We start from the raw sequence: 22,835 nt of genomic DNA on the forward strand, positions 1-22,835 counted from the left end.
TCTTTTGATACTTTTAAATTATACTTCGCCAATTTAATTAATAATTAATTCAACTGTTACAGTAAAAAAACATAATATTTTGTAGACATTTAATAGTTTATCGGTATGTAATACTTAACTAGACCAGCTGATTACCCTCAAGAATCAAAGCGATGAAGGCACTGAAGGCCTGGGGCTAGATTTAGTGTGCTTGGGAAGAAGTATTGTCCGAATTTCTCCCTTTGTCCGAATGTATACGGATTGACCCTAGCGGTTGAGTACACAAGCTCAGCGACTGCAAGAAAAGACAATAGTTGTGTTTATGCAACAGTGTACATATACGGTGGAGGACTACGCGATACTGGTGGTGGGAACGATAACCTTTTGTTCAGCTCTACAGATCTGGTAGAGGTTCGTCTACATAGGCGGTAAAGACATACAACAAAAAAACAACATGGCCGCAAAAAAAACTGTTATTGTTGGCGTCAAATAAATCACTTTCAATAGCATAAAATAGCTTTTTATTACATAATAAACAGATCTGAAAAACACTCATACTTCCTTTGTAATGTGTATACAAACGAAAATCCACTTACCCTGATAAAGAACGGTGTACATATTGTGTACTTTGTCTCACGTAGAACTTTTCACGCTCGATCTGCGCAATGAAATACCATTTCCGGTTATTTGGTCTATTTCCGAGAATGAATATTTGTTTAATATTTACTTTTTTTCTAAAATGTCTTGTTAACGCAAAATAAATCAACAATATTTTAAAATATGTGTATAAATACCAAATATAAGTCTTCAAAAAATGTATCAAAAAAAATTCTTCTTACTTTCTCCGTAAACACTCGTATCGTTCCGGCCTAATCCGTCAAGTGAGGAACTTATTATCGCATGAATATGTAAACAATAAAAACTATGTCGTAGCCAATGCTAAGCAATTTTGCCCCAATAATATGTTTTACCTTTTTTATGACACTGTCATGTTATATAGTGATGTTTTGTATTTACAAGGCGGATTATTGAGATCTGCGAATAACTACTCTTATTGTGCACGAAATAAGTGATAAATCGGATTTTGGGGAATTTGGTTTTTGACAGCCAGCCAATTCGGATAGGCTCAGAAATTAGTATCATTACTATGGCCTTGGAGCTACGCCCCAGGCCAAAACAGAGTGCAGTTAAATCGCTCGAGCGTCATAAAGCTTACAGGAGTATTTTATAGAAGGTTTTCGGTGTTCTTTCTAGTCATTTATGCAATATTTAAACATGATGTTAAATTCAGAGTACTACCCAAGAAGCTTTATGGAAGGCTTTATATTACCATTACAAAAAAGCGACAAAATCGACGTTTATAATTATCGTGGTATTACACTTGTTTGTCTGAGCTATTTATGACAGTCCTAAATAAACGCAATGAAAAGTTCTGTACGGACAAAACAATATTTCGGGCGCGCAATTCGGATTTTGTAAAGGGCGTTCTAAATCCGAACCAAATTTTTATTTTATATTATCTTGTTCAGAAATTGCTCAATTAAAATATGAGGCTCTATTTCATACACTTGGACACGATGACATATTTTTATTTTAAGTATAGCATTGCACTTTCATTAAAAATGTTTAAAACAGTTATCGATAGAATTATCAATAACAGTTTTAAACATGTTTAACCAAAGTGCAATACTACATAAAAATTTATTAGAATTGTTAAAGACATTTACCCAAAAGTCAAATCTTGTGGTAAGGTATGCTCTTCTTATTCTGAATAGTTCAGTTTTTTATTGGTTTACAACAAGGGGTTGTGGTGTAAGCTCTTTTGAGCTTTATTTACAGTGTAGCCTGGATGCATGCTTATCCATATATGATTTGACTTTGCTTTTGTTGTATAAAAGGTAAAACTTCTAAAGAACCTCAGCGATAATTAGATCTTTTATTTTCATATGGTTGTACATATTGTCTGACAGTAAATACAACATGAACAAAACATGGTTTTCTGAAAACGTTGGGCGTTCTTAGCAAATCAAACATTGACCTATAATAGTCAACAATAGAAGTAGTTCGTGATTTCAACTATATACGTGCTGCTTTCAATTACACTGGAAAGTTTGTGAACAGCATTGAACGTCTTAATGAAAAGGCCTTAAAATCCTTCAATGTTCTATTTTGCAAAATCGCCGTCTTTGATCTTTAGTCAAAAATGTTGTCAACTATTCGATGCATTTGTAACAACAATGCTGAAAAATTCTTGCGATGTTTGGGGAGATACGAAATCAAAGGAACAAGAAAGAATTTACCTTTAATTTTGTAAAACAATACAAAGAGTAATCAATGCGTTTTGTGCTGCAGTTTATGTGGCACTGGGCTGATATTCACTTTATATCAACATACACATCCGAAAAAAAAACACTGGTTTAAAATGAAAGATAGTAGTAATAGTATATTAAGGGTTGTTTATAACGATGCTCTGAAAAACAATAGTAATGGAAAAGAAATTGGTCTACAAATGTAACAAAATCGCCTACATGATTTGTGGTTGCGTACGTGTTTAAAAATTATCCTAATTTTAACAAAAACACATTTCTTTTAAATACACAAAATAGTTTGCATTAAGCAATATTTGCAATATTTGCATTATTTGCAACATACAATTCAATATTCAGGTTTAGTAGTGTACAAATAATGTAATATATCGTTTGAATAGGAAAGATATAGTGATGTCTCACTTAAAACTCTCAAATATTTCTCTAAGAATGTCAAGCCTCCATTAAGAATTCAAACGAGTAGTTTCAGTGATAATCGCTTGCATAGGAAAGAAAGATATTGTAACTCTTTGTAGTAATTCACGTGACATTGCAGATGAATACCATTTTAGTTAAACAAACTGGCGGCCAAAACAGGACTCAAGAAAAATATACTTTATAAAAATATTTAACACGATTCGACAGGATAACATGAATATAGTGGATAATTGTCAATAACATTTCTGAAAACTGTCAAAACAGCATCTGATTAAGTTTTATTGTATGATTATTAAATGCCGATGCATTTTAGCATATCGATTATATATAAGAGAAACATGGGCAAAACACATTCATGTTTTATTATATTAAAGTAAATACAAATTTTGTACTATGCTTGAATATGAGTTTCCATGTTGATGTAAATTATGTACGGTAACGTGACCAAGATATATTATGCAAGATGCAAAGATCAAATATGAAAACATATGTAGAGTTAAAAATATATGGATTATTGAACAAATCTTATACCTTCCTCCAGTCGGGTATTTATGTAATGTGATATGTTGCATATACAATTCATAACAATACATACACATCAAAATTAAGCATACAAGTGAACAAGACGATTCATTGGAACAATTAATGAAAAGTATTGACAGATTAAACCGATTGAAAGGCCTGCTCGACCTCTTGTTCAGCCCATATTAATTACAAAACACACGCATGTCATTTATCGCCGTTACTTCAGAGAATGAATTTATCATAAAACAACACGTAGTTCTAACAATTAAGCCACATATCTTGTACGTATGTGGAGTAATGATACGGAATTGGAAACAGGGGGCAATGTGCCCGATTGACACATATCTTGTTCAGACTTGTTATAAACCAGTACACGTATGTATTTGTTTAAGTGTTCTCTTAAAAAGAAAACAAAGTGCACAGATTCAATGTAGCGAAAAGAGTATTACGTGTTTCTTTCTTATTTCTATGCTGGTATTTTGTCGTTATTGGTCATGTACACTTGCACAGAAACACGACATTAAAAAATTCTGCATAATCATTCTTATATGTTCAACAAAATGTACGTTCATACGAATCTTTTTTGTAAACGCTGTATATGTAGTATTGTTTTGTAGGTCTTTTGCATTATTGATGTTATCTTAAATTAACTTATACTCTTCAGTATAAAAATATTAATGTATATACAGTCTATACTTTAAACGTTAAGCATTGTAATCAACTTCATATAGTTAAACCCCTAGTGTAGCCTTATCCAAAAGATGTACATTTACGCGTCAAACAAACATAAACACATAATAAAACACACAGTCTGATATGTGCCCATAAGCCGCTTTTAATAATAACATCAACACATTTCAACTAAAAATGTAGTTTTGGTATTTAGTGTCAAAGTATCAATCCGAGACCAGTATTGAGGTATGTTGTTTCAAACGACAAACCTAAAATATATACGTTTGTATCCGTTGTTGTTGTAACGCATCAATTCGGTACATAAAACCATCAATAACAGCTTTAAAGCATCTATTGTTACATAATCGAATACACTTCTTGCAACAGCAGACCGGCACCAGGTCTATCCTCTGGGTTTAGCGCCCAACAGTTCTCTACAACACGTGCCAGACCCTCCGGCATTGCGTGCTTGGCATTGCAATCAGGATGCTGTCTGCAGGTTATAGATCGAATCTTTTTCAAATCTATCGCGGCCCGTCTAAGATAAAAGGACGAATACAAGTAAAAGAATGACTATTCAAATACATATTTGATAAAGGTTTGCGGTTCGCAAAACAACGACCTCGTTTTAGGCACATGAAATATTGCATATACTTATCACCTTATATTTCCCTTGCTGGTATACATTTAAAACATTTTCTACATTCGAAAAAGTCGTTAATTAAAACACACAGCGCATTTCTGTGTTAAAACATGTTCACAGTAAGCAAACGTTTTCACGGACAAGCACTAGTATGAGTGCCAAGTGCTAGTGCCTGTAACGTAATGTACATATAATATATATAATAATAGAATTTATCTCATAGAACCTTCGGGTAGGGTATACATATAATATATATAATAATAGAAAACAATCATTTGAAAGAGTGAGTTGTGTAACGTCATAGAACTTTCGGGTAGGGTATACATATAATATATATAATCATAGAATTTATCTCATTGTACATTATTGTGTTGTTATTGTCGTGTTATTGTTGTATAAACAAACTAATTTAGGAAATAGAACCTTCGGGTAGGGTGTAATGAAATTTGAAATTGATTATGTAGATGTGTAATGTAATGGGTTATAATGAATATGTTACTTTATGAAAAGTCAATAGAAATATTTCAGCGAGATGTAACTAACAGAAAACATGGGGGTCGTGACTCGCAAAATGCATATAGGCAATTAGTAAATCCATTAAGCAAGATTCGTGACTCGTAAAATGCATATAAATGGTTGGTAAATACGTTAAGCGAGAGGACTGACGTTCCGATGCGTGTTCCAGGTGTGAATACACCTGTGAACACAAATTGGCTTGTCAAATTACATAGGGGCCCGCGATTACAGGCGGTGTAAAATCTGTAGGGATCATACATCATCTGTCTATATACGTCAAGATACACACATTGACGTCCATTACTTGTTGACAGGCGTAGGTCACGAATTAAGCGAATACACAACGGGATCAGTATAAATAATCCTCAAAATAGGCAGACGGGGCCTCGCTTTCTCTTAGGAATTATTCACGTTATGTTATTTACTTTGACTTTGAAATTATTATAGTACAATTTTGGTGTTAGGGAATAGAGTAAAATAAAAGAAATATTTTAGACATCAGAGACTTGTTTTATCTTCACTAAAGTACATCCGATTACGTGACACGTGTTTAACTGGTGCGCGGTGACCAGAGGATCAACCAGAAGTACCACTTCTTTCACGGGCCAGAGGGAAGAAGACGTGCCGGACCTCCACAACGAACGGGCAAATATTCGGTGAGTGACTGACTTATTTTCCTATGGTTAATTATCTAAGATGGCAGATCAAGCGATTCCACAATTCTTTCAAAATTTAAGCGAACAAATTAGAGGAGTAACAAATGCTATCGGAACTCAAAGCGTCTCACAAGTAATTCAAACTTATGACGGAAATCCTAAAGAATACAAAAATTGGATCAAAAACATAGAGAAATATGGGGTACTTTCACGTTTGGCGGGGGATCAATTGAAGTTAGTAGCTTACCAATCTAGTAGGGGACTTGTTAGCGATTACATTCAGAGGTATTTGACTGATTTTCCTGATGAGACATGGGCAACCTTAAAAAATGAACTTAAGATAAGATTCGCAGAAATCCAGGACCCTCATTATGCTCTCGCTCTCTTAAAAACACTCAAACAAAAACCCGACGAAAATGTCCAATTATTCGCGGAACGACTTCTGTCTTTATCTAGTGAAGCGTATGAAAATGTTGAGGATAACCTCGAGATGATCGAAAGTCAGTTAATTGGAACTTTCATTGACGGCCTGAGACATGATTATTTACGCCTTAAATTAATGCGAGAAAATCCAACTACTTTAGCGTTAGCAGTCAATTCCGCATTAGCCGAACAAAATGTAAGAGCAAGATTCGAATTAAGGTCACATTTGAGTCATAATCAAGTTCAAACACCACTTAATAGACCTGTTCCCATGGAAATCGATCATTTGAGACCATCAAACACTTGCAGGTATTGCAAGAGACAGGGTCATGTTATACAAGACTGTAGACGTAGGAAAAACGAAATAAATGCATACGCGGTAGGTCAAAACAATTACGCACGTAAGAACGAATATGACAAAAATTGGAAAGACAAAATAGACTGTTGGAATTGTGGAAAATTGGGACACTTCAGTAGAGAATGTACTCAAAGAAAACCATACCTTAATCAAAAAAACTAGGAACGTCGTACCAAAAAGGGGTCTATGGTAACGACGGAAACGTAAAGACGTATAATATTGCTTTGTGTGGAAACCCAAATTCTTGCCTCATTTCAATAGGAAATTGTAAATTTAGGAGCTTGATAGATTCTGGTGCAGAACTTTCTGTAATTAGTAAAAGAGCTTATGATCTATTAAAACACAAACCACCACTTAAAATGACAAAAAATTAATCTAAAAGCGGTCGATGGTAACTCGCTATACATTCGCGGGAATGTAAAATTAAAATTTAAAATAGGGAGTATATATATTGAACATACATTTTTTGTCGTTGAAAACATTAATAGGAACGTAATACTAGGGAGAGATTTTTTACAAGACAACGGTGTCCGTGTATACTTTGATCTAGGATGTTTAAGAATAAAAGATTGTTATGTACCTCTGGAAGAAGATGTACACCTTTCGGTAATAGCGAGGCTAACTAGGCATACCGTTCTTAAACCACAAACTGCATATAGACTCCTTGCTAGGACGAAAAAAAACAGCTTACGCTCAAATCAAAATTATGACTTTACTGGAATAAGTAATTCTTTCTTTGATAACGAACCCGGTTTAACAATCGTTAACTCAGTAGTCAAGACAACGCGTGATCGTAAATTCCCTATTCTAATTATAAACAATACCCATAAAACGATTAGACTAAGACGTAATTGTCCCATAGGCCAACTTCAATCTATCCAAGATAATGAAATATGTTCTATCGAAAGCGTTATCAAAAACAATACACCCAAATCAGGTTTGTCTAAAGATGAGATTCTATCAGATTTACATGTCGCTGGAGATCAAAAAGAAAATATTCTTCCAATACTCTTAAAACACAGAACTCTCTTCGCAAGAAATAATTTAGAACTAACACAAACTACAGCAATGGAATTTAACATCGATACAGGGGACCATCCTCCCATTAAATTAAGACCGTATCGAACACCATTAAACAATAAGGTATTCATAGATAAAGCTATTGACGAAATGTTAGCGGCAAACATAATAAGCCCGTCGCGAAGTCCGTGGAGTTTCCCTATTGTTTTAGTAGACAAAAAGAAAAATAACCTTGATTCAAATAAAGATCATAAAGAAGAGAAAAGATTTTGCGTCGATTTCAGACAGCTTAACAAAATTACAAAACCAATTGCATATCCATTACCATTAATCGATGATATATTGGCGTTATTAGGGAAAAGTAAATATTTCACCAGTTTAGATTTAATATCGGGTTATTGGCAAATACCTATAAAAGAAGAAGACAGAGAAAAAACGGCTTTTGCTTCAGGGTTTAGGGGTCTATTTCACTTTAACGTTATGCCATTCGGTGCGTCTGGGGCGGGATCGATATTTCAAGAATTAGCTAATAAAGTACTTAAGGGTTGTGAAGGATTCGCCGTAGCATATTTGGATGATATTCTAATATTTTCACCTGACTTACAATCTCATTTATCACACGTAGATACAGTACTGCAAAGTCTCAGTAAGCATAACCTAAAGCTTAAACTATCAAAATGTCAATTCTTACAAAGGGAGACTAGATACCTAGGCTTCATTATAGATGAAAACGGTATAAGACCAGATCCGTTAAAAGTAGAAGCGATCCGACAATTCCCTAGACCAAAGTGCGTACGCGATGTACGATCTATCTTAGGTGCAGCGGGATTTTATAGGAGATTCTGTCCGTCGTATTCAGAAGTAGTAGAGCCTCTCATTAATCTCACGAGAAAGAATGTCCCATTTACATGGTCAAAACAATGTGAAGATAGTTTCTTACAATTAAAAGACTCGTTCACGCAAATTCCTTACCTTTCCTATCCGGACCCGAATAAAGGTTATATTCTGTATACAGATGCTTCAGATAAATGCATTGGATCTTGTTTAACTCAAAAATGCGGGGATAATGAAACCGGAGATTATGTAGGGGAAAAACCGATATTCTTTCTATCACACCGATTAAACCCAACGCAATGTAAATATAGTACTATTGAGAAAGAATGTTACAGCATATTTTACAGTCTAAATAAATTACACCATTATTTACACAACGCCGAATTTGTTATCAAAACGGATCATCGCCCGTTAAAATTCCTTCTTGAATCTCCGATGCAAAACAAGAAAGTACAATTATGGGCCTTAAGTATAGCAGGTTACAATTGCAAAATTGAGTATATATCGGGAAAAAAGAACATAATTGCCGACTTTCTAAGCCGACCACCGAATACCAAAATAACGAATGACCGAGACGAACAAACGGAAATAGAATTAGATATTAACGATAAACATTATACGATTAGTTCGGAAATAAATAGACAAAACCAGGCGCGCGAAATTAATGTAATTGACTCTACGCATATCGATCACAGACAAGTAATTGATACTAGCACGATCCCACAAACGGTTATGAATAACGAGACAATCGAACCCGATAAAATAAACGATTGTAACATGGAAATTGAACAAGGAAAAGACCCACACATATCTGAGATTAAAACGAGATTAAAATTAGGGAAACTAAACAAACACGAAGATGGAAAATTCATTATGGTTGATGAGATATTATACTATATATCGAGCGTCGATGAAGAACCTACCTTTAGGCTTTTTGTACCTAAACACCTGACAGGTTTAATTATTAATCAATATCATGACGAAAATGGACACGGTGGTTCTCAAAGACTTTTTCATACCATAAAAGAGAAATATTATTGGCCTAAAATGTTCAAAGAATTGCATGATTACGTGTCGAAATGTATTGTCTGTCAAACTAGAAACTTGAAAGCAATTAAAGCTCCCGTATCATCAGAAACCGCAATACCACCATTCCCTTTCTCGGTCGTTTCCATAGATATATGCGGACCATACCCAACAACGCTTTCCGGAAATAGATATATAATATGTTTCGTGGATCAATTTTCAGGATATATAGAGGCTTTTCCGTCGCCGGATAAGTCATCCGATAGCGTAATACACCTGTTAGTAAACGAGATTTATTGTCGTCATTCATGTCCCATAAGGATAATTACCGATAATGGTAAAGAGTTTACTAGTACGGCGTTTACAGAAACATTAAAATCCCTGAATATCCAACATGTCAAAACGTCCACATATCACCCAGAAGCTAACGGTAAAAATGAACGCTCTCACTCGACTATGAACAATATACTATCAAAACGCGTACAAGAAAACGTACAACAATGGGATTTACATTTAAACATGTCTTTGGCAGCTATGCGATTTTCCCATTCAGAAACATCAAAACATTCGCCTTTCTTTTTAGTATTTAACAGAGACCCCATCCTACCAATAGACAATTTGTTAAAACCTAGGCGTAAATATCACGGCGAAGATTATCATAAAATAATATTAGAAGAACAACACAAATCATTTAAAAAGGTGTGTGCACAAATTCAAAAATCTAAAGATAAACAAGCCGAATATGCGAATAAAAATACAAAAGACATTAAATTCGAGATTAATGACCCCGTTTACTATAAGAACTTACACCGTACAAATAAATTAGACAGTAAATGGAGACCATATTATCGTATTATCGAACAAAAATCACCGTTAACATACATAATAAAGAATCAATTAGACAACTCAACTATTAAAGTCCATGCTGACCAAATAAGACATGCTAATATAAATGAGTGGCCTATATCAAATACTAATATGGGACGCCCCATAAGGAAAGCAAATTTAGCTTTTGCCGAAACTAGTGAGTCTGATAGTGATTTAAGTAAGTCAATACAAGGGTTACCTATCATAACTAGGCAAACTCGTCAAATTCGGGACAATTCTGACGAGGAGGAAGACATCCCCTTAGCAGAATTGCAAAAACATTTACGAAAAAAACAATTCAAATACAATGCGTCAAACTCTAGCGAATCTGACACACATCAATACGATAGGGCTGAACAACAATATCCGCCCCCACGTCAATCGGACACCGATTCGACCGATAATAACATGCAAATTGATGAAAAAGCTATTAAGCACAAAAAAAGAAAATCCATACGACAACGTCAGAGATCTAATAAATCTATTAAGAAAGTGATTTTCACGTGCCTAGAGGCAATAGCTGATCATATGTAATATTTACCGTAACGACCACACAAGCAACGTTGACGTCTATACGTTTGAATGACCTCAAGTTATGTAAATAGCATTTAGTTAGTAACCAAATCGGATAATATACTTCTTCTTTGTAATATTTCAGATGATGTTGCCATCATTTGTTTTTATATTATCGTTGCGCATGATCGGGGGACTTGAGATTAACGAAAATGTTATATTTCAAAAAGTTAACGAAGTGTCTGTGACCAGAGCTCATTGGCAAATAGCCCTACTTCTCGATACCAACGTCTTCTCTACATTTCTTACCCAACTTGAAACAAGACTAAACGATATCACAAATACCACGAAAGACATGATGTTCCAATTCAAACGAAATGATCTACTTTTACAAACAGACGCCTTTGAACAATCATTAGCACAACTCCATACGGAAATCGAATACATCCGTTCTGACCATGACAACGTACTTGACAGCTATCTAGATTATAAAACGCTCAGTCATACCCAGAAACGCTCATTGTTACCCCTAGGCGGATTCTTTAAATTTCTTTTCGGCACAGCTGACGATTCTGACATCCGTAATATTCAAACACACGTTAATCGACTTCAAGAAAGCCAGAAAACTATTATCCATGTGTTACAAAATAGTTTATCTATTCTCAATGTTACCCAACAACACATAACTGAGAATCGCCACTCCATTAACACTCTGATATCTACCCTCAGACAACTTGACGACAAAATCATGCACACACATGAACGTTTACAGGCAATGACCCATGCTGTTCAAGATTATACGGTTAATTACAACTCCCTTAAGATCATGATTGATGAATTACGTCAGGCTGTTTTCCACGCATCACTATATCTAGAAACTTTTAAAGGACAACTTAATATGCTCAGCACTGGCAAACTTTTTCCATCTCTTATTTCACCTATTCACCTGAAAGACGTACTATTAGACATTGCGACAAAAGTGCCTAATAATTTACAACTACCAGCTAATCCCAAGACCGACCTATGGCATTATTACCAATCTACCTCAACGACCGTCGTAATGTCACCTACTACTATTATCATTACAATGGACATCCCTCTCCTCGAGATAGGAGCTTCTTTCGAGGTATATGAAGTATTCAATTTCGATATGCCCTACTCACCCATTAACGAAACTATCAATGACAATAAGATCCACTATAACATGTCCGCTAGATACGAACTGGAAACTAAGGGCTTCTTGATTGATCAAGCGCGAAATCACTACTGCCTATTGACAAATAACGAACTAAAAACTTGTCAAGCGCGACATACATGTGACGTACAATCCCCATTCTACCAAGTAGACATGTCTAAATTATGCGTCATAGCCATTATGATTAACAACACTCAGCACATAAAGGATTATTGCAAGGTGATCATACACCCTAACACCGTCTTACCTGATGCCAAATATTTAGGATCTGGTAACTGGGCGATAGTCTCTAGACAAGACCTACGCCTCGTGACGATATGTCAAGATCATTCCCAAAATAAAATATCCGCTCGCGCTATCGCTCCCATAGACATTGTTAATGTACCCATGAACTGTCGCGCATACAATGAATACTTTACATTAAATGCCTGGTACATTAACTCCAGTCAAACCCGGCTTCAGACCGACAAACTCGACATACCTACCTTTAAGGGTTCTTCCATTTGGAAACCATTCCATACCTCTCTCGTTAATTTCACTAAAACCGAAATGCCTCATGAACTATCAAACATCAGAGAAATACCTATGGAAGCTTGAATAACAAAACTGCAGAGTATCAGACAATTAAATGACATTGACACGACATCAGGTGACTTCCCATTATGGGGTTACATTATCATAGGTGTAGCGACCGCTCTGAGTTCTGGTGCAGCACTCCTTATTTACTGTAAATGTAAACGTATGACCCGATCTAATCGTCCCATAATTACCCAATTCCGATCTGCCAACGATGATATGCACCTGGGAGAAATCAGTCCCCCGGGTTATGTGGGCGTGGCTTCCTGTGATGTGGCGCACGAACCTCTCGTGTCTGAGGTCAAAAAGCCCTCAGCACCCCCACAACGACCGAGAACACTGTCATCCCTATACCCGTCTCTACGAGGGTAACAAATCCTTCCAGACGACGACACCAGGATGATCCTTGGCGATAACAACTTGTCAACAACCAAGTTGTGAACCATAAACAGCACCATGGGCTGTTTACTGGATATTACCTACTATCGTCAATAATGAACAGAACGATATACTTGACAACTAAAATCTACGAACAATTGTTTAGTGCACTACTACATCGATCGATATATCACCCGTATTCATCTATTGTGACTGTATATATGTGTTGAACACTCGTATAATCTTCAAAGAATGTTTGGAACATGTATTATTCGGATGTTGTCTATAGTTAACCAAGATGCGTTGAACACTCGTATACTCTGCAACGAACGTTTGAAATATGTGTAATTGCCACATTGTATATAATTTACCAAGACTAATGTCAACACCATGAACTGTATCTAACGATGATTTTGATTCCACGAGTTATTCTACCGCAGAGTCAAACCAACAACTACAAGAACTCTACCGGACGCTGCCGCCCAATCTACCAGAAACCCATCATCCGCGGGCGCCAACTCTACAAGACCAGCATCGTTCACTGACACCAAACTTCACAAACTTTATCGTCTGCCGACACCCAGTCTGCAGGAGCTCCATCGTCCAATATCACCCACTTTATCGTCTGCCGACACCCAGTCTGCAGGAGCTCCATCGTCCAATATCACCCAGTCTACAAGACCTACATCAACCGCTGATGCCAACTCTACAAGAACAACATTGTTCGCTGACGCCCAGCTACACTAACTTTATTGTCCACTAAAACAACATACAAGAACTGTGTTGTCCACTGACGAAACTGATATAAACATTTCCTTATTTTTATAACTATATATTTCATTTATTAACCATGTACCTCGTTGACCTCTTTGTACACATTACTTTTTGGATCACTAATTCGATTTTCTTTCAATCATTTTTTAGATTTTACAAAGAATTTAATTTTCAATTGCCAGTTTCCATTACTTTACCCATTGAAGAAACTCAATTAGAAGAAATACATTATTTTATAACTACGTTTGAACAAATGTCCACCCTTGAACAAGAACATAATGTTTCAATTTTTACTTATATGATGAGATCTGGCGAAATTCAAGTGGATACATTGATTTTCTTGATTACGTATTTCAACATACCTCTTCTTCATCAACAGATGCTCAATCATTTAACAAATGAACAACACATTCTCAATTACCAAATTTGCAAAGCAATATTCACGTACTACGGCATTGACTCTTTAGAATCACTACAAACATTCCGTCGATTAAAATATTCAACATCCATCCCAAACAAAATACGCAACATGTCAATCACCACATTCGCTCAAACAGATAACACTCAATTGCATAACCGCATCCAACAATATTTCACTCAAGGCCACCAACGTCAAAGACGTTATCAATTTTTATCAAAACTTTTATGTAAGTTCTGTTCAAAACATAGTATAGCAGCAGTACAAACACCTTGTTGTAAACTTAGATATCATCCAACATGTGGCACATCATACAGAACTTTCAACAACACACGTGTATGTACATTTTGTTTCACACATTTGACATTACCAGATATAGCCCTCATTCATGCATCACATCAGTTACCACACATACAGAGATACAAACAAATACTACTGGAACGCAAAAGACGTAAACTTAGTAATAGACATCACCAAGTTTGGTAAACAAAAAAAAAAAAAAAAAAAAAAAATCATTATTTCATAACAGGAAATATTTTTAGAATCTCGTCGGTTCAGAGTTATACAGTATTTTATCTTCGTACAGATCTCATGATTAAATTGTTGACATCATCGTAATTTTTTCATATCATGAAATAAGAAAAAATTCATTTGAAAGAGTGAGTTGTGTAACGTAATGTACATATAATATATATAATAATAGAATTTATCTCATAGAACCTTCGGGTAGGGTATACATATAATATATATAATAATAGAAAAAAATCATTTGAAAGAGTGAGTTGTGTAACGTCATAGAACTTTCGGGTAGGGTATACATATAATATATATAATCATAGAATTTATCTCATTGTACATTATTGTGTTGTTATTGTCGTGTTATTGTTGTATAAACAAACTAATTTAGGAAATAGAACCTTCGGGTAGGGTGTAATGAAATTTGAAATTGATTATGTAGATGTGTAATGTAATGGGTTATAATGAATATGTTACTTTATGAAAAGTCAATAGAAATATTTCAGCGAGATGTAACTAACAGAAAACATGGGGGTCGTGACTCGCAAAATGCATATAGGCAATTAGTAAATCCATTAAGCAAGATTCGTGACTCGTAAAATGCATATAAATGGTTGGTAAATACGTTAAGCGAGAGGACTGACGTTCCGATGCGTGTTCCAGGTGTGAATACACCTGTGAACACAAATTGGCTTGTCAAATTACATAGGGGCCCGCGATTACAGGCGGTGTAAAATCTGTAGGGATCATACATCATCTGTCTATATACGTCAAGATACACACATTGACGTCCATTACTTGTTGACAGGCGTGGGTCACGAATTAAGCGAATACACAACGGGATCAGTATAAATAATCCTCAAAATAGGCAGACGGGGCCTCGCTTTCTCTTAGGAATTATTCACGTTATGTTATTTACTTTGACTTTGAAATTATTATAGTACAATTTTGGTGTTAGGGAATAGAGTAAAATAAAAGAAATATTTTAGACATCAGAGACTTGTTTTATCTTCACTAAAGTACATCCGATTACGTGACATGCCAATAATAAGTGGTAAACATACATAAAATAAATTGGCTTTCCTTTTGATTGCAATGCTTTGATTATAAATAATTTGCTTCATTTCAGGCTAAAACAATTTAAACATATATTGTCATTCGTCGTGATACAAGTATTCTAAAATATTATATTGCTATAGGACTGGATTTTTCTTAAATATAAATGTACATATATATATATATATATATATATATAGAACGTTTTGCTCCTTTAAACAGAATTGCGTTTTCTTCAATAAACACTTTTGACAGACATATAACTGTTGAGTGTCTGCATTTGTCTTACCTTCCATACCAAAGTTCCCACAGCAGTATTCCTAAATCGAATATATCCGTGTGTTTACCAATGTTTCCTTGTACCATAACTTCCGGAGCCAAAATTCTAGATCCATCATTTATGTTCGTATCCGGCTTACAAGTTGGTCCGCAAAGCTTCACTGTTCCGTTTTGTAACTGTGTAAAAAGTGATTTGTTGCATAAAGTAAGGTGGTAAACCTGTTTAAACAATAATAAACCACTTTTGTATGCGCTTACATCTTTAATAAACATCCCTCAACAACATGTCCATGTATGTATCCGTTTGAGAGTATATAGCATTTAAACGGCGATGTCTTACCAAAACGCCTCTCAGGTGCATTTTTCTATGCGCATAGCCTCTCCCATGAATGAACAACATCGCAGAGCAAACAGCCTGTCCTGTTCGGCCAAAGAACTGGGATGCTTGACCTCTGGAGTTGTGTGGTGTATTTCTTAACGAAGACAAACATTTGATAATTGTTAAACGATCAAAATGATCCGACCAATATCAACAAGTTTTAACACCACTTCTGCAATAACAGGGAGATATACGAATATAACATAGCAGGGTTCAGGATCACGTGGCTTTATGGGAACCGGTAAGTCGTGATTGTTTTTCATAACTTTTTAAAACATTGTTTCTTAAGAATTGCAACTAGTGCATAAAAGACAGATTTTAATGTTGTTAATAGAAATTATAAAAACATGATAATTACGTTATTGTATAAAAATGTGTTCTTGTAAATCATTTGCTTCTATGTGTACTGCATTCATTTATACGGTAATGCTTCACCCAACCTTAAATTTTGTCACCGATTTCAGACGTATTGAAGGAGTTATTCTAATACCTTAAGATATCGGCACAAACTACAAGAAAACCTGTATTTTTATGCACTAAAAATCTTTGCAAATGAATTTCAATAACTTAAGAAATTCGCATCTTAACGGTGTGTTTATATTCTGTCCAGCCCGTGTGTAAACCCCTGAAAACCCCACTGATTCTGCACCCTGGATAGTCACACAGTGTAGATTAAAAATTAACCTATATGCAAGATATAGTAAGCGTAAGAAATAATTCTATTAAGAAACTAAAGCTTGGTAATGATCTCTACGGCGGTTACTTACCGTGACTAATGATATAGATAACACATGACTTTAGTTGTGTTGCATATGTATTTGTACATGTATCTGTGTCCAGTCTTGTAATAAAATGTCTTGGGAAAAAAACCTTACCCACACTGGAGATTGGGATTATTAAATACATAATCTTCCAAGTTGGTGTCGCATTGTTCGAACAGGAACATCAACCGGAAGTTGCTCAGCTTCTCACGCTTTCCGCCTCCAACCACAGCTGGCAACATGTCAGTGTAACATACTCCCTTGAATTTTACAATGTGCTCGTGATGTAACCTCCTGTAGAAGATGAACATAATCTCATAGTAATAGTAACATAGTAATTTAACGGTTGACTTGAAGAGTTATACCCTTTTTCAATATTATTGAATTTCGACGAGTCATCCATACCTTTTGTATTCTATTTTCTGTATCTTTAATGTAATTGAAATCGTGATGAGTCTCATATGTATTGCATAAATTACCTTTATAGCCTTCCAAGATCAATCAATATAGATAGCGCTATATTTTAGACTGCGTTGTTTAAACCACGACCGTAATTTTGTTGTAGAATATTAAGTTAAATCAAAGGCGCCACAATATACACTTAGTTCGAAAGAATATTGAAACGTTTTTAATGTAAAACTAAAAGTAAATTAATTTAATTAATAGTATGCCCACATGTTTTACTTAAACACAGCATAGGCAAAATTTACAGATATCATTTGTTCATACCTGAATATTTCTAACTCGACCAAATGTGTAAACATCGTAGCGGGCGATGTTTTAATAACTTTTAGTGCTACGTCCTCCTGCAAATATTTAGCTGCATAAACGTCTGAGAAATGTCCGGTACCGATTTCTTTAACACGAGTTATGTCAACACAGTTAACCTTATCGCTTGCAAGACATTGTAGTTCGAACAATCTCAATGACGCAATATGATCTTGAACGGTGGTCTTTAAATCCGTAAAATCCTCAACAATTTCGTTTGATTCACGCGTGTCCTTCAAAATTGACTCCAAATGCACCATGTCTGCTTGTACTGACTCTGAAACAATACGGGCACTCATTTGATCTATTCGTTTCGTTAAGATGAAAACATAATTTGTAAGCACAGTTTTGTCAATGGATTTCCTTTTCAAGAATACTTTCAAAGATTCCTTCAACCACTTGTCCATAAACGGTGATCTGTCTTTTTGAAATTCTTTCAATTTCCTTTCATCATTTACAGCTGATCCAAAAGCAACCGGAATGGCAACCAAGAAGGCTACTATGCCAAGAGGTATCCATATAGGTGATGTTAACGCAATAAATGCCTTTTCACCAGCTGTCAAAGAGTTATCGACTGGTGTTTCATCAGTACCTATTGCAAAAAACGGTTATCAAATAAAATTACATAAAAAAAGGAAACAAGCAATAATGTAGCTTAAAACTAATTTACCGCTTAATACATTAATGCGAAATCAAATGGGCATAAGGTAACAAGATCTAATGCAATCATTAATATGAATAGTTTTACTAATCTTAAAAATATGGTTTAATCATGTTTTTATTATATTATTATTTGCCAATTAAAGCACTTATGACAGAACAAACCTTTGAAATCATTGTCGGGTTCGTTCTCAATATGCACAAGTCGTTCAACGTCTTCAAACTCTTCTCGAATAGACTGAAATTTCTTTTCAAATTCCTCGTTTATCATTTTAACCGTGCGTTGGTAATGTTTAGAGTCTTGTTCCCACTTCTGTATGTCTTCTAATATGAGACCCTGTATATACTTCTTCACCTCGGCTCTAATTTCGTCGATGTTATGAGCGGAAAGTGGCATGTTGATATTCTTAAAGAATCTACTCTTGATATCGCTTTGAACAGTCGTTTGATTCAGGTGTGTTTCTAGCAGCACCACCATTTGCGTACATCGTGATCTTGCAAGCTGCTTAAGGTCCGCTTTCATCTGTCAAACAAATAGAAAATCAGACGCATCAATTACAGTGTGTCGTGCAAAACTATATTAATATGCACTATATACAAGCATAAAGGCGTATCTTTCAGCATTGGTTACATACACCTTCATCATTTAAAAATCATTCACATGATGAACCAATTCAAAGCGAACACTGCACAAGCACCTTTGTTGACTCCGCGTCGAATAGCTGTAGCTTTTTAAAAGCTTGCTTCACATCTTCTTTCGACTTACTGGTATCGTTGGCAAACTGTATCCTTACTAATGCATGTTTTCGAACGTGTTGTAGGAGACTCTCCAACCAACTGAGAACCAGTAAGAAACGTGTAATAAGTTTAAGTAATTAATATATTGATACGGTCATATTTGCGGTTAGATTGTAACACTATTAACTGGTTTGTCATTTATATATTTAATAAAACGAAATATAAACAAATCATTACAACAGCTTCGGTAAACGTTTTGGTTAAGTAGATGGTCAGGTTATTAAATTTAAAAGTAGAACAAGTTTATTCCTTATCCGAATTTATTTTAAACATAACATGGACCACAATTTTTTATGCAAACATAACCTGAAATGTTTCTGAAGTTTCCCTTTCTGACTTGCAAGAATTACATTCCGGAATCCTTCAAGAACTTTCTTAAAACGATCGCTCATTACATTTCCAGAACGCCTGCTTCTGCTTTCCTAATTTGAAAAAGCGAAGTGTGGATTGTTAAATAACTGTATTTTAAATTCAGATATGCACTAGGACATCAAAGTTTATAGTTTATAACAAGTAAAGATATATACAGAATAACAGGTTACTGCCTGATCTTTTTGTAATATATCAGGATAGGCTTAGAATAATATAACGGCGAGGCTTGCCGAGTAGTTATTTTATTCGTGCCGAGCCTGATATATTTTAAAAAGATCAGGCAGTAACCTGTTTTTCTGTTTATCATACCTCTACGTCCCCGATTTTAAAGAAATAATAAAATCGCTATAAAGCTGCAGTTTTAGCGCTACAGAATATTAATTTTGTCGTGTAAATAATGAGGCATGAGCACGCGCGCTTAATATCTGTAAACAAGAGATATGTTCGTCAGAAACACAATGCTCCCTTCTGCGTCGCTTTGAAATAAAATTTATATTTATCATTTGGCAGGTATAGACATCATCTCCCTTTAAAGCTTATTACTTCCTTTGGATTTTGTCCAATCCAACCCCCCGCCCCCCGGGTCTGTAGACAGTCAAAAATGACCAAGTCAGACATGACTGACAACCAAGGCCTGTGGTTTATCAAAGAGATGATAGACAGAGTTCATCATGTATCTATGGACATAAGTCCACAGGTATGTAATGAACCCTACCATTCACAAATTAGTACAGGAAAGAAATCATATGATAATTATATCATTTAAAAAACAACCATTTGTGTTATAAATAATAAAAATAAAAAAATCTGTACAGTAACTGTGAAAAGAACTTTTTTTTTTTGAAGGAAATATATAGTCTGAGATTTATAATTATATAAATTACTTCCCTTGAAAATGATTGTCTCCAACAAATTTCCATTTTTAGTAGCAAATAATTAAAAGCCACTACCGTGACTGTACATTCGCCACTCAAAATGTGCAGCTCCATGAGAAACACATGCATGTCAAATATCAAGTTGCTATGTTCAATATTGAATAATTATCTCCCTTTAAAGCTTATTACTTCCCTTGGATTGGTATTTTTGACCTTAGACCTTGAAGGATGACCTTGACCTTTTACCACGATGTGTTTGTCAGAAACACAATGCCACCTACTGCGCCGCTTTGATTTATTTAACAAAAATATAATTTGACAGGTCAGATAATAATGTCCATATAAAGCTTATTACTTCCCTTGGATTTGTTTTTTCGACCCCGTGACCTAGTTTTTGACCCGGTATGACCCATATTCGAACTTGACCCAGATATTGTCTAGATACAACTTCTGACCAAGTTTCGTAAAGATCGAATGAAAACTATTTGAATTAGAGAGCGGACACGAAAAGTGTGACAGACTGACAGACTGACAGACAGTGCGAAAACCTTATACCCCCTTTTCTTCGAAAGGGGGCATAAACGTGTTTTTTTTAAAGTTTGTGTTGCATTTTGTGTTGAAAATATGTTAAATCTTGGTATCAAATTTTTGTTGTGTTGAATCTGATTCGATTGTACTAAAAATTATTACTTCATAGTTGCTTCCGAGTAATATGACCATTCTCCACACATGACTGATATAAGAACTTGCTGTTGACCATGATATAAAAATATATCAGGCAACGTTATATCAGGCAGATATCAATGCGGTGGTATGATAAAACATTTTCCAAATCTTATAAAATTATTACAATCGGCATAAATATTTTGAAAATGGTATATATTAAATATTTGTGCATACATACTCTTTAACATTGAAAACGTATAACTATTGTAGCATAAGACGTGTCACTTTTTATGCATTGGACGTGTAGATAACTTGCCTCAGTGGTGCTCAACTTGTAAATTTGATCACGTTCAGAAATTCCTGGGAAATATTTCTGTATCTTCGTAACAATCTCTTTCCATATTCTATTCTCTGCACCCGGATCGGAGCGTTCCTTTTTCTCAACAATATCCCAATTATTGCATAAAAACATCATGCAATTTGGGATCAAAGCTATTTAAGTTGTCTGCTCGTGCGTCTGACTGTAGCTGTTTGCACATTTGCATCAACTGAAATACACGTACACATTAATTTAATCAATTTATTTTGACCATTCGTAAATCAACTAGTGCATGTTGTTAAACATATTAGAAATTGTCATATTATTATACATTTGTTAACACAACATTCATAGGTTTATATAAGACAAGTACACATATGAAGTGTGCACCCAAAGTAATGTAAGTATACGCAATTATAAGTCGACCGAAAAGAATATACCTTATTTTCTTGAATACCATCTGAACATGCGCTGTTTACTACATAAATGAGAATTGAAGCATCATCAACCGATTCCATGAACTCTTTCGGCAATATGTTATCTCCTCCAGGATGACTTACAATTGTAACGCTATCCTATAGTGTAAAAAAAGTCATTGACCTTTTTTCAGTTTTCGTTATATATGTATATTTATAAATGAATAAATTTTGAATTGTGTAATATACAAGTAAACACGTTATATGTATAAAAAAGTGTTTAATTACGGTGTTTCCAAACACTGGCAGATGGCAATACGTTTCAATGCGCTGGGACATGTTCCCCTTCATTTTGTCAGACAATAGACCTTGAAACGCGCCCGGCATCTTAGGATAAGAGTGTCTCTCCTTCGATCCATTGATCATTTGAATCACAAAATATCCCTCCACGTCAAAGGGTACTGTATGCACACAACATATAGTTCCTGGCGAAAGTACATGTGGATTAGGAAGTGTCTCGGATCCCAGAACTGTGTTTATAACACTGTTCATACCAGAGTTTGACTCGCCTGTAAAAATGAATTTGTATTGTTACTTTCTGTTTCAGTCAATGTTTCAGTCATGAAACAGTATAACTGTGTAATTCAAATTTCAAAACGCTAAAATGTAACGTTCTATTCAGTATCCTTTACTAACCACGAACTTGATAACGGGCAAATATTATATGATTCAAAATGTAGCAAAAAGATCATTATTATAACAAGATGGCGATGCTTTCATTTGAACATTTTTCTCTTATTTGAACGAAACAACCGGGTATTTATATGCATGATCCGTAAGTTATTACATATTA

The 22,835-nt window shown here is 35.0% G+C and overlaps 3 protein-coding genes across 16 annotated transcripts in view; 1 reads left to right on the plus strand and 2 right to left on the minus strand.

Moving 5' to 3' along the window:
* The window catches only part of LOC127839369 (peroxisome biogenesis factor 10-like), a 169,057-nt gene that overhangs the window by 79,104 nt on the left and 67,118 nt on the right, over positions 1 to 22,835 (minus strand). The gene's annotated exons all lie outside the window — the stretch shown is intronic.
* The window catches only part of LOC127839362 (ZZ-type zinc finger-containing protein 3-like), a 166,093-nt gene that overhangs the window by 63,779 nt on the left and 79,479 nt on the right, over positions 1 to 22,835 (plus strand). The gene's annotated exons all lie outside the window — the stretch shown is intronic.
* On the minus strand, positions 2,270 to 19,745 carry LOC127839358 (uncharacterized). Its single transcript, XM_052367712.1, has 8 exons — positions 19,641 to 19,745; positions 19,235 to 19,373; positions 18,702 to 19,059; positions 17,838 to 18,468; positions 17,223 to 17,402; positions 16,309 to 16,441; positions 15,979 to 16,145; positions 2,270 to 4,458 (listed from the first exon to the last, which is right to left on the minus strand). Exons 1-8 carry the CDS (start codon positions 19,724 to 19,726, stop codon positions 4,278 to 4,280), a joined length of 1,875 nt encoding a protein of 624 aa, XP_052223672.1. The 5' UTR covers positions 19,727 to 19,745; the 3' UTR covers positions 2,270 to 4,277.

This window comes from Dreissena polymorpha, chromosome 7, assembly GCF_020536995.1.
Source record: "Dreissena polymorpha isolate Duluth1 chromosome 7, UMN_Dpol_1.0, whole genome shotgun sequence".
Classification (NCBI taxonomy): Eukaryota; Metazoa; Mollusca; class Bivalvia; order Myida; family Dreissenidae; genus Dreissena; species Dreissena polymorpha.

Excerpts from the sequence above, each read along its gene's own strand:
- LOC127839358 (XM_052367712.1), bottom strand. The coding sequence starts at position 19,726 with ATGAGCGATCGTTTTAAGAAAGTTCTTGAAGGATTCCGGAATGTAATT. Across the intron at positions 18,469-18,701 it reads ACCCGACAATGATTTCAAAG|GTACTGATGAAACACCAGTC; the intron begins GTTTGTTCTGTC and ends TTTTTGCAATAG. Across the intron at positions 4,459-15,978 it reads TGGGAACTTTGGTATGGAAG|ACGGGCCGCGATAGATTTGA; the intron begins GTAAGACAAATG and ends CTTTTATCTTAG.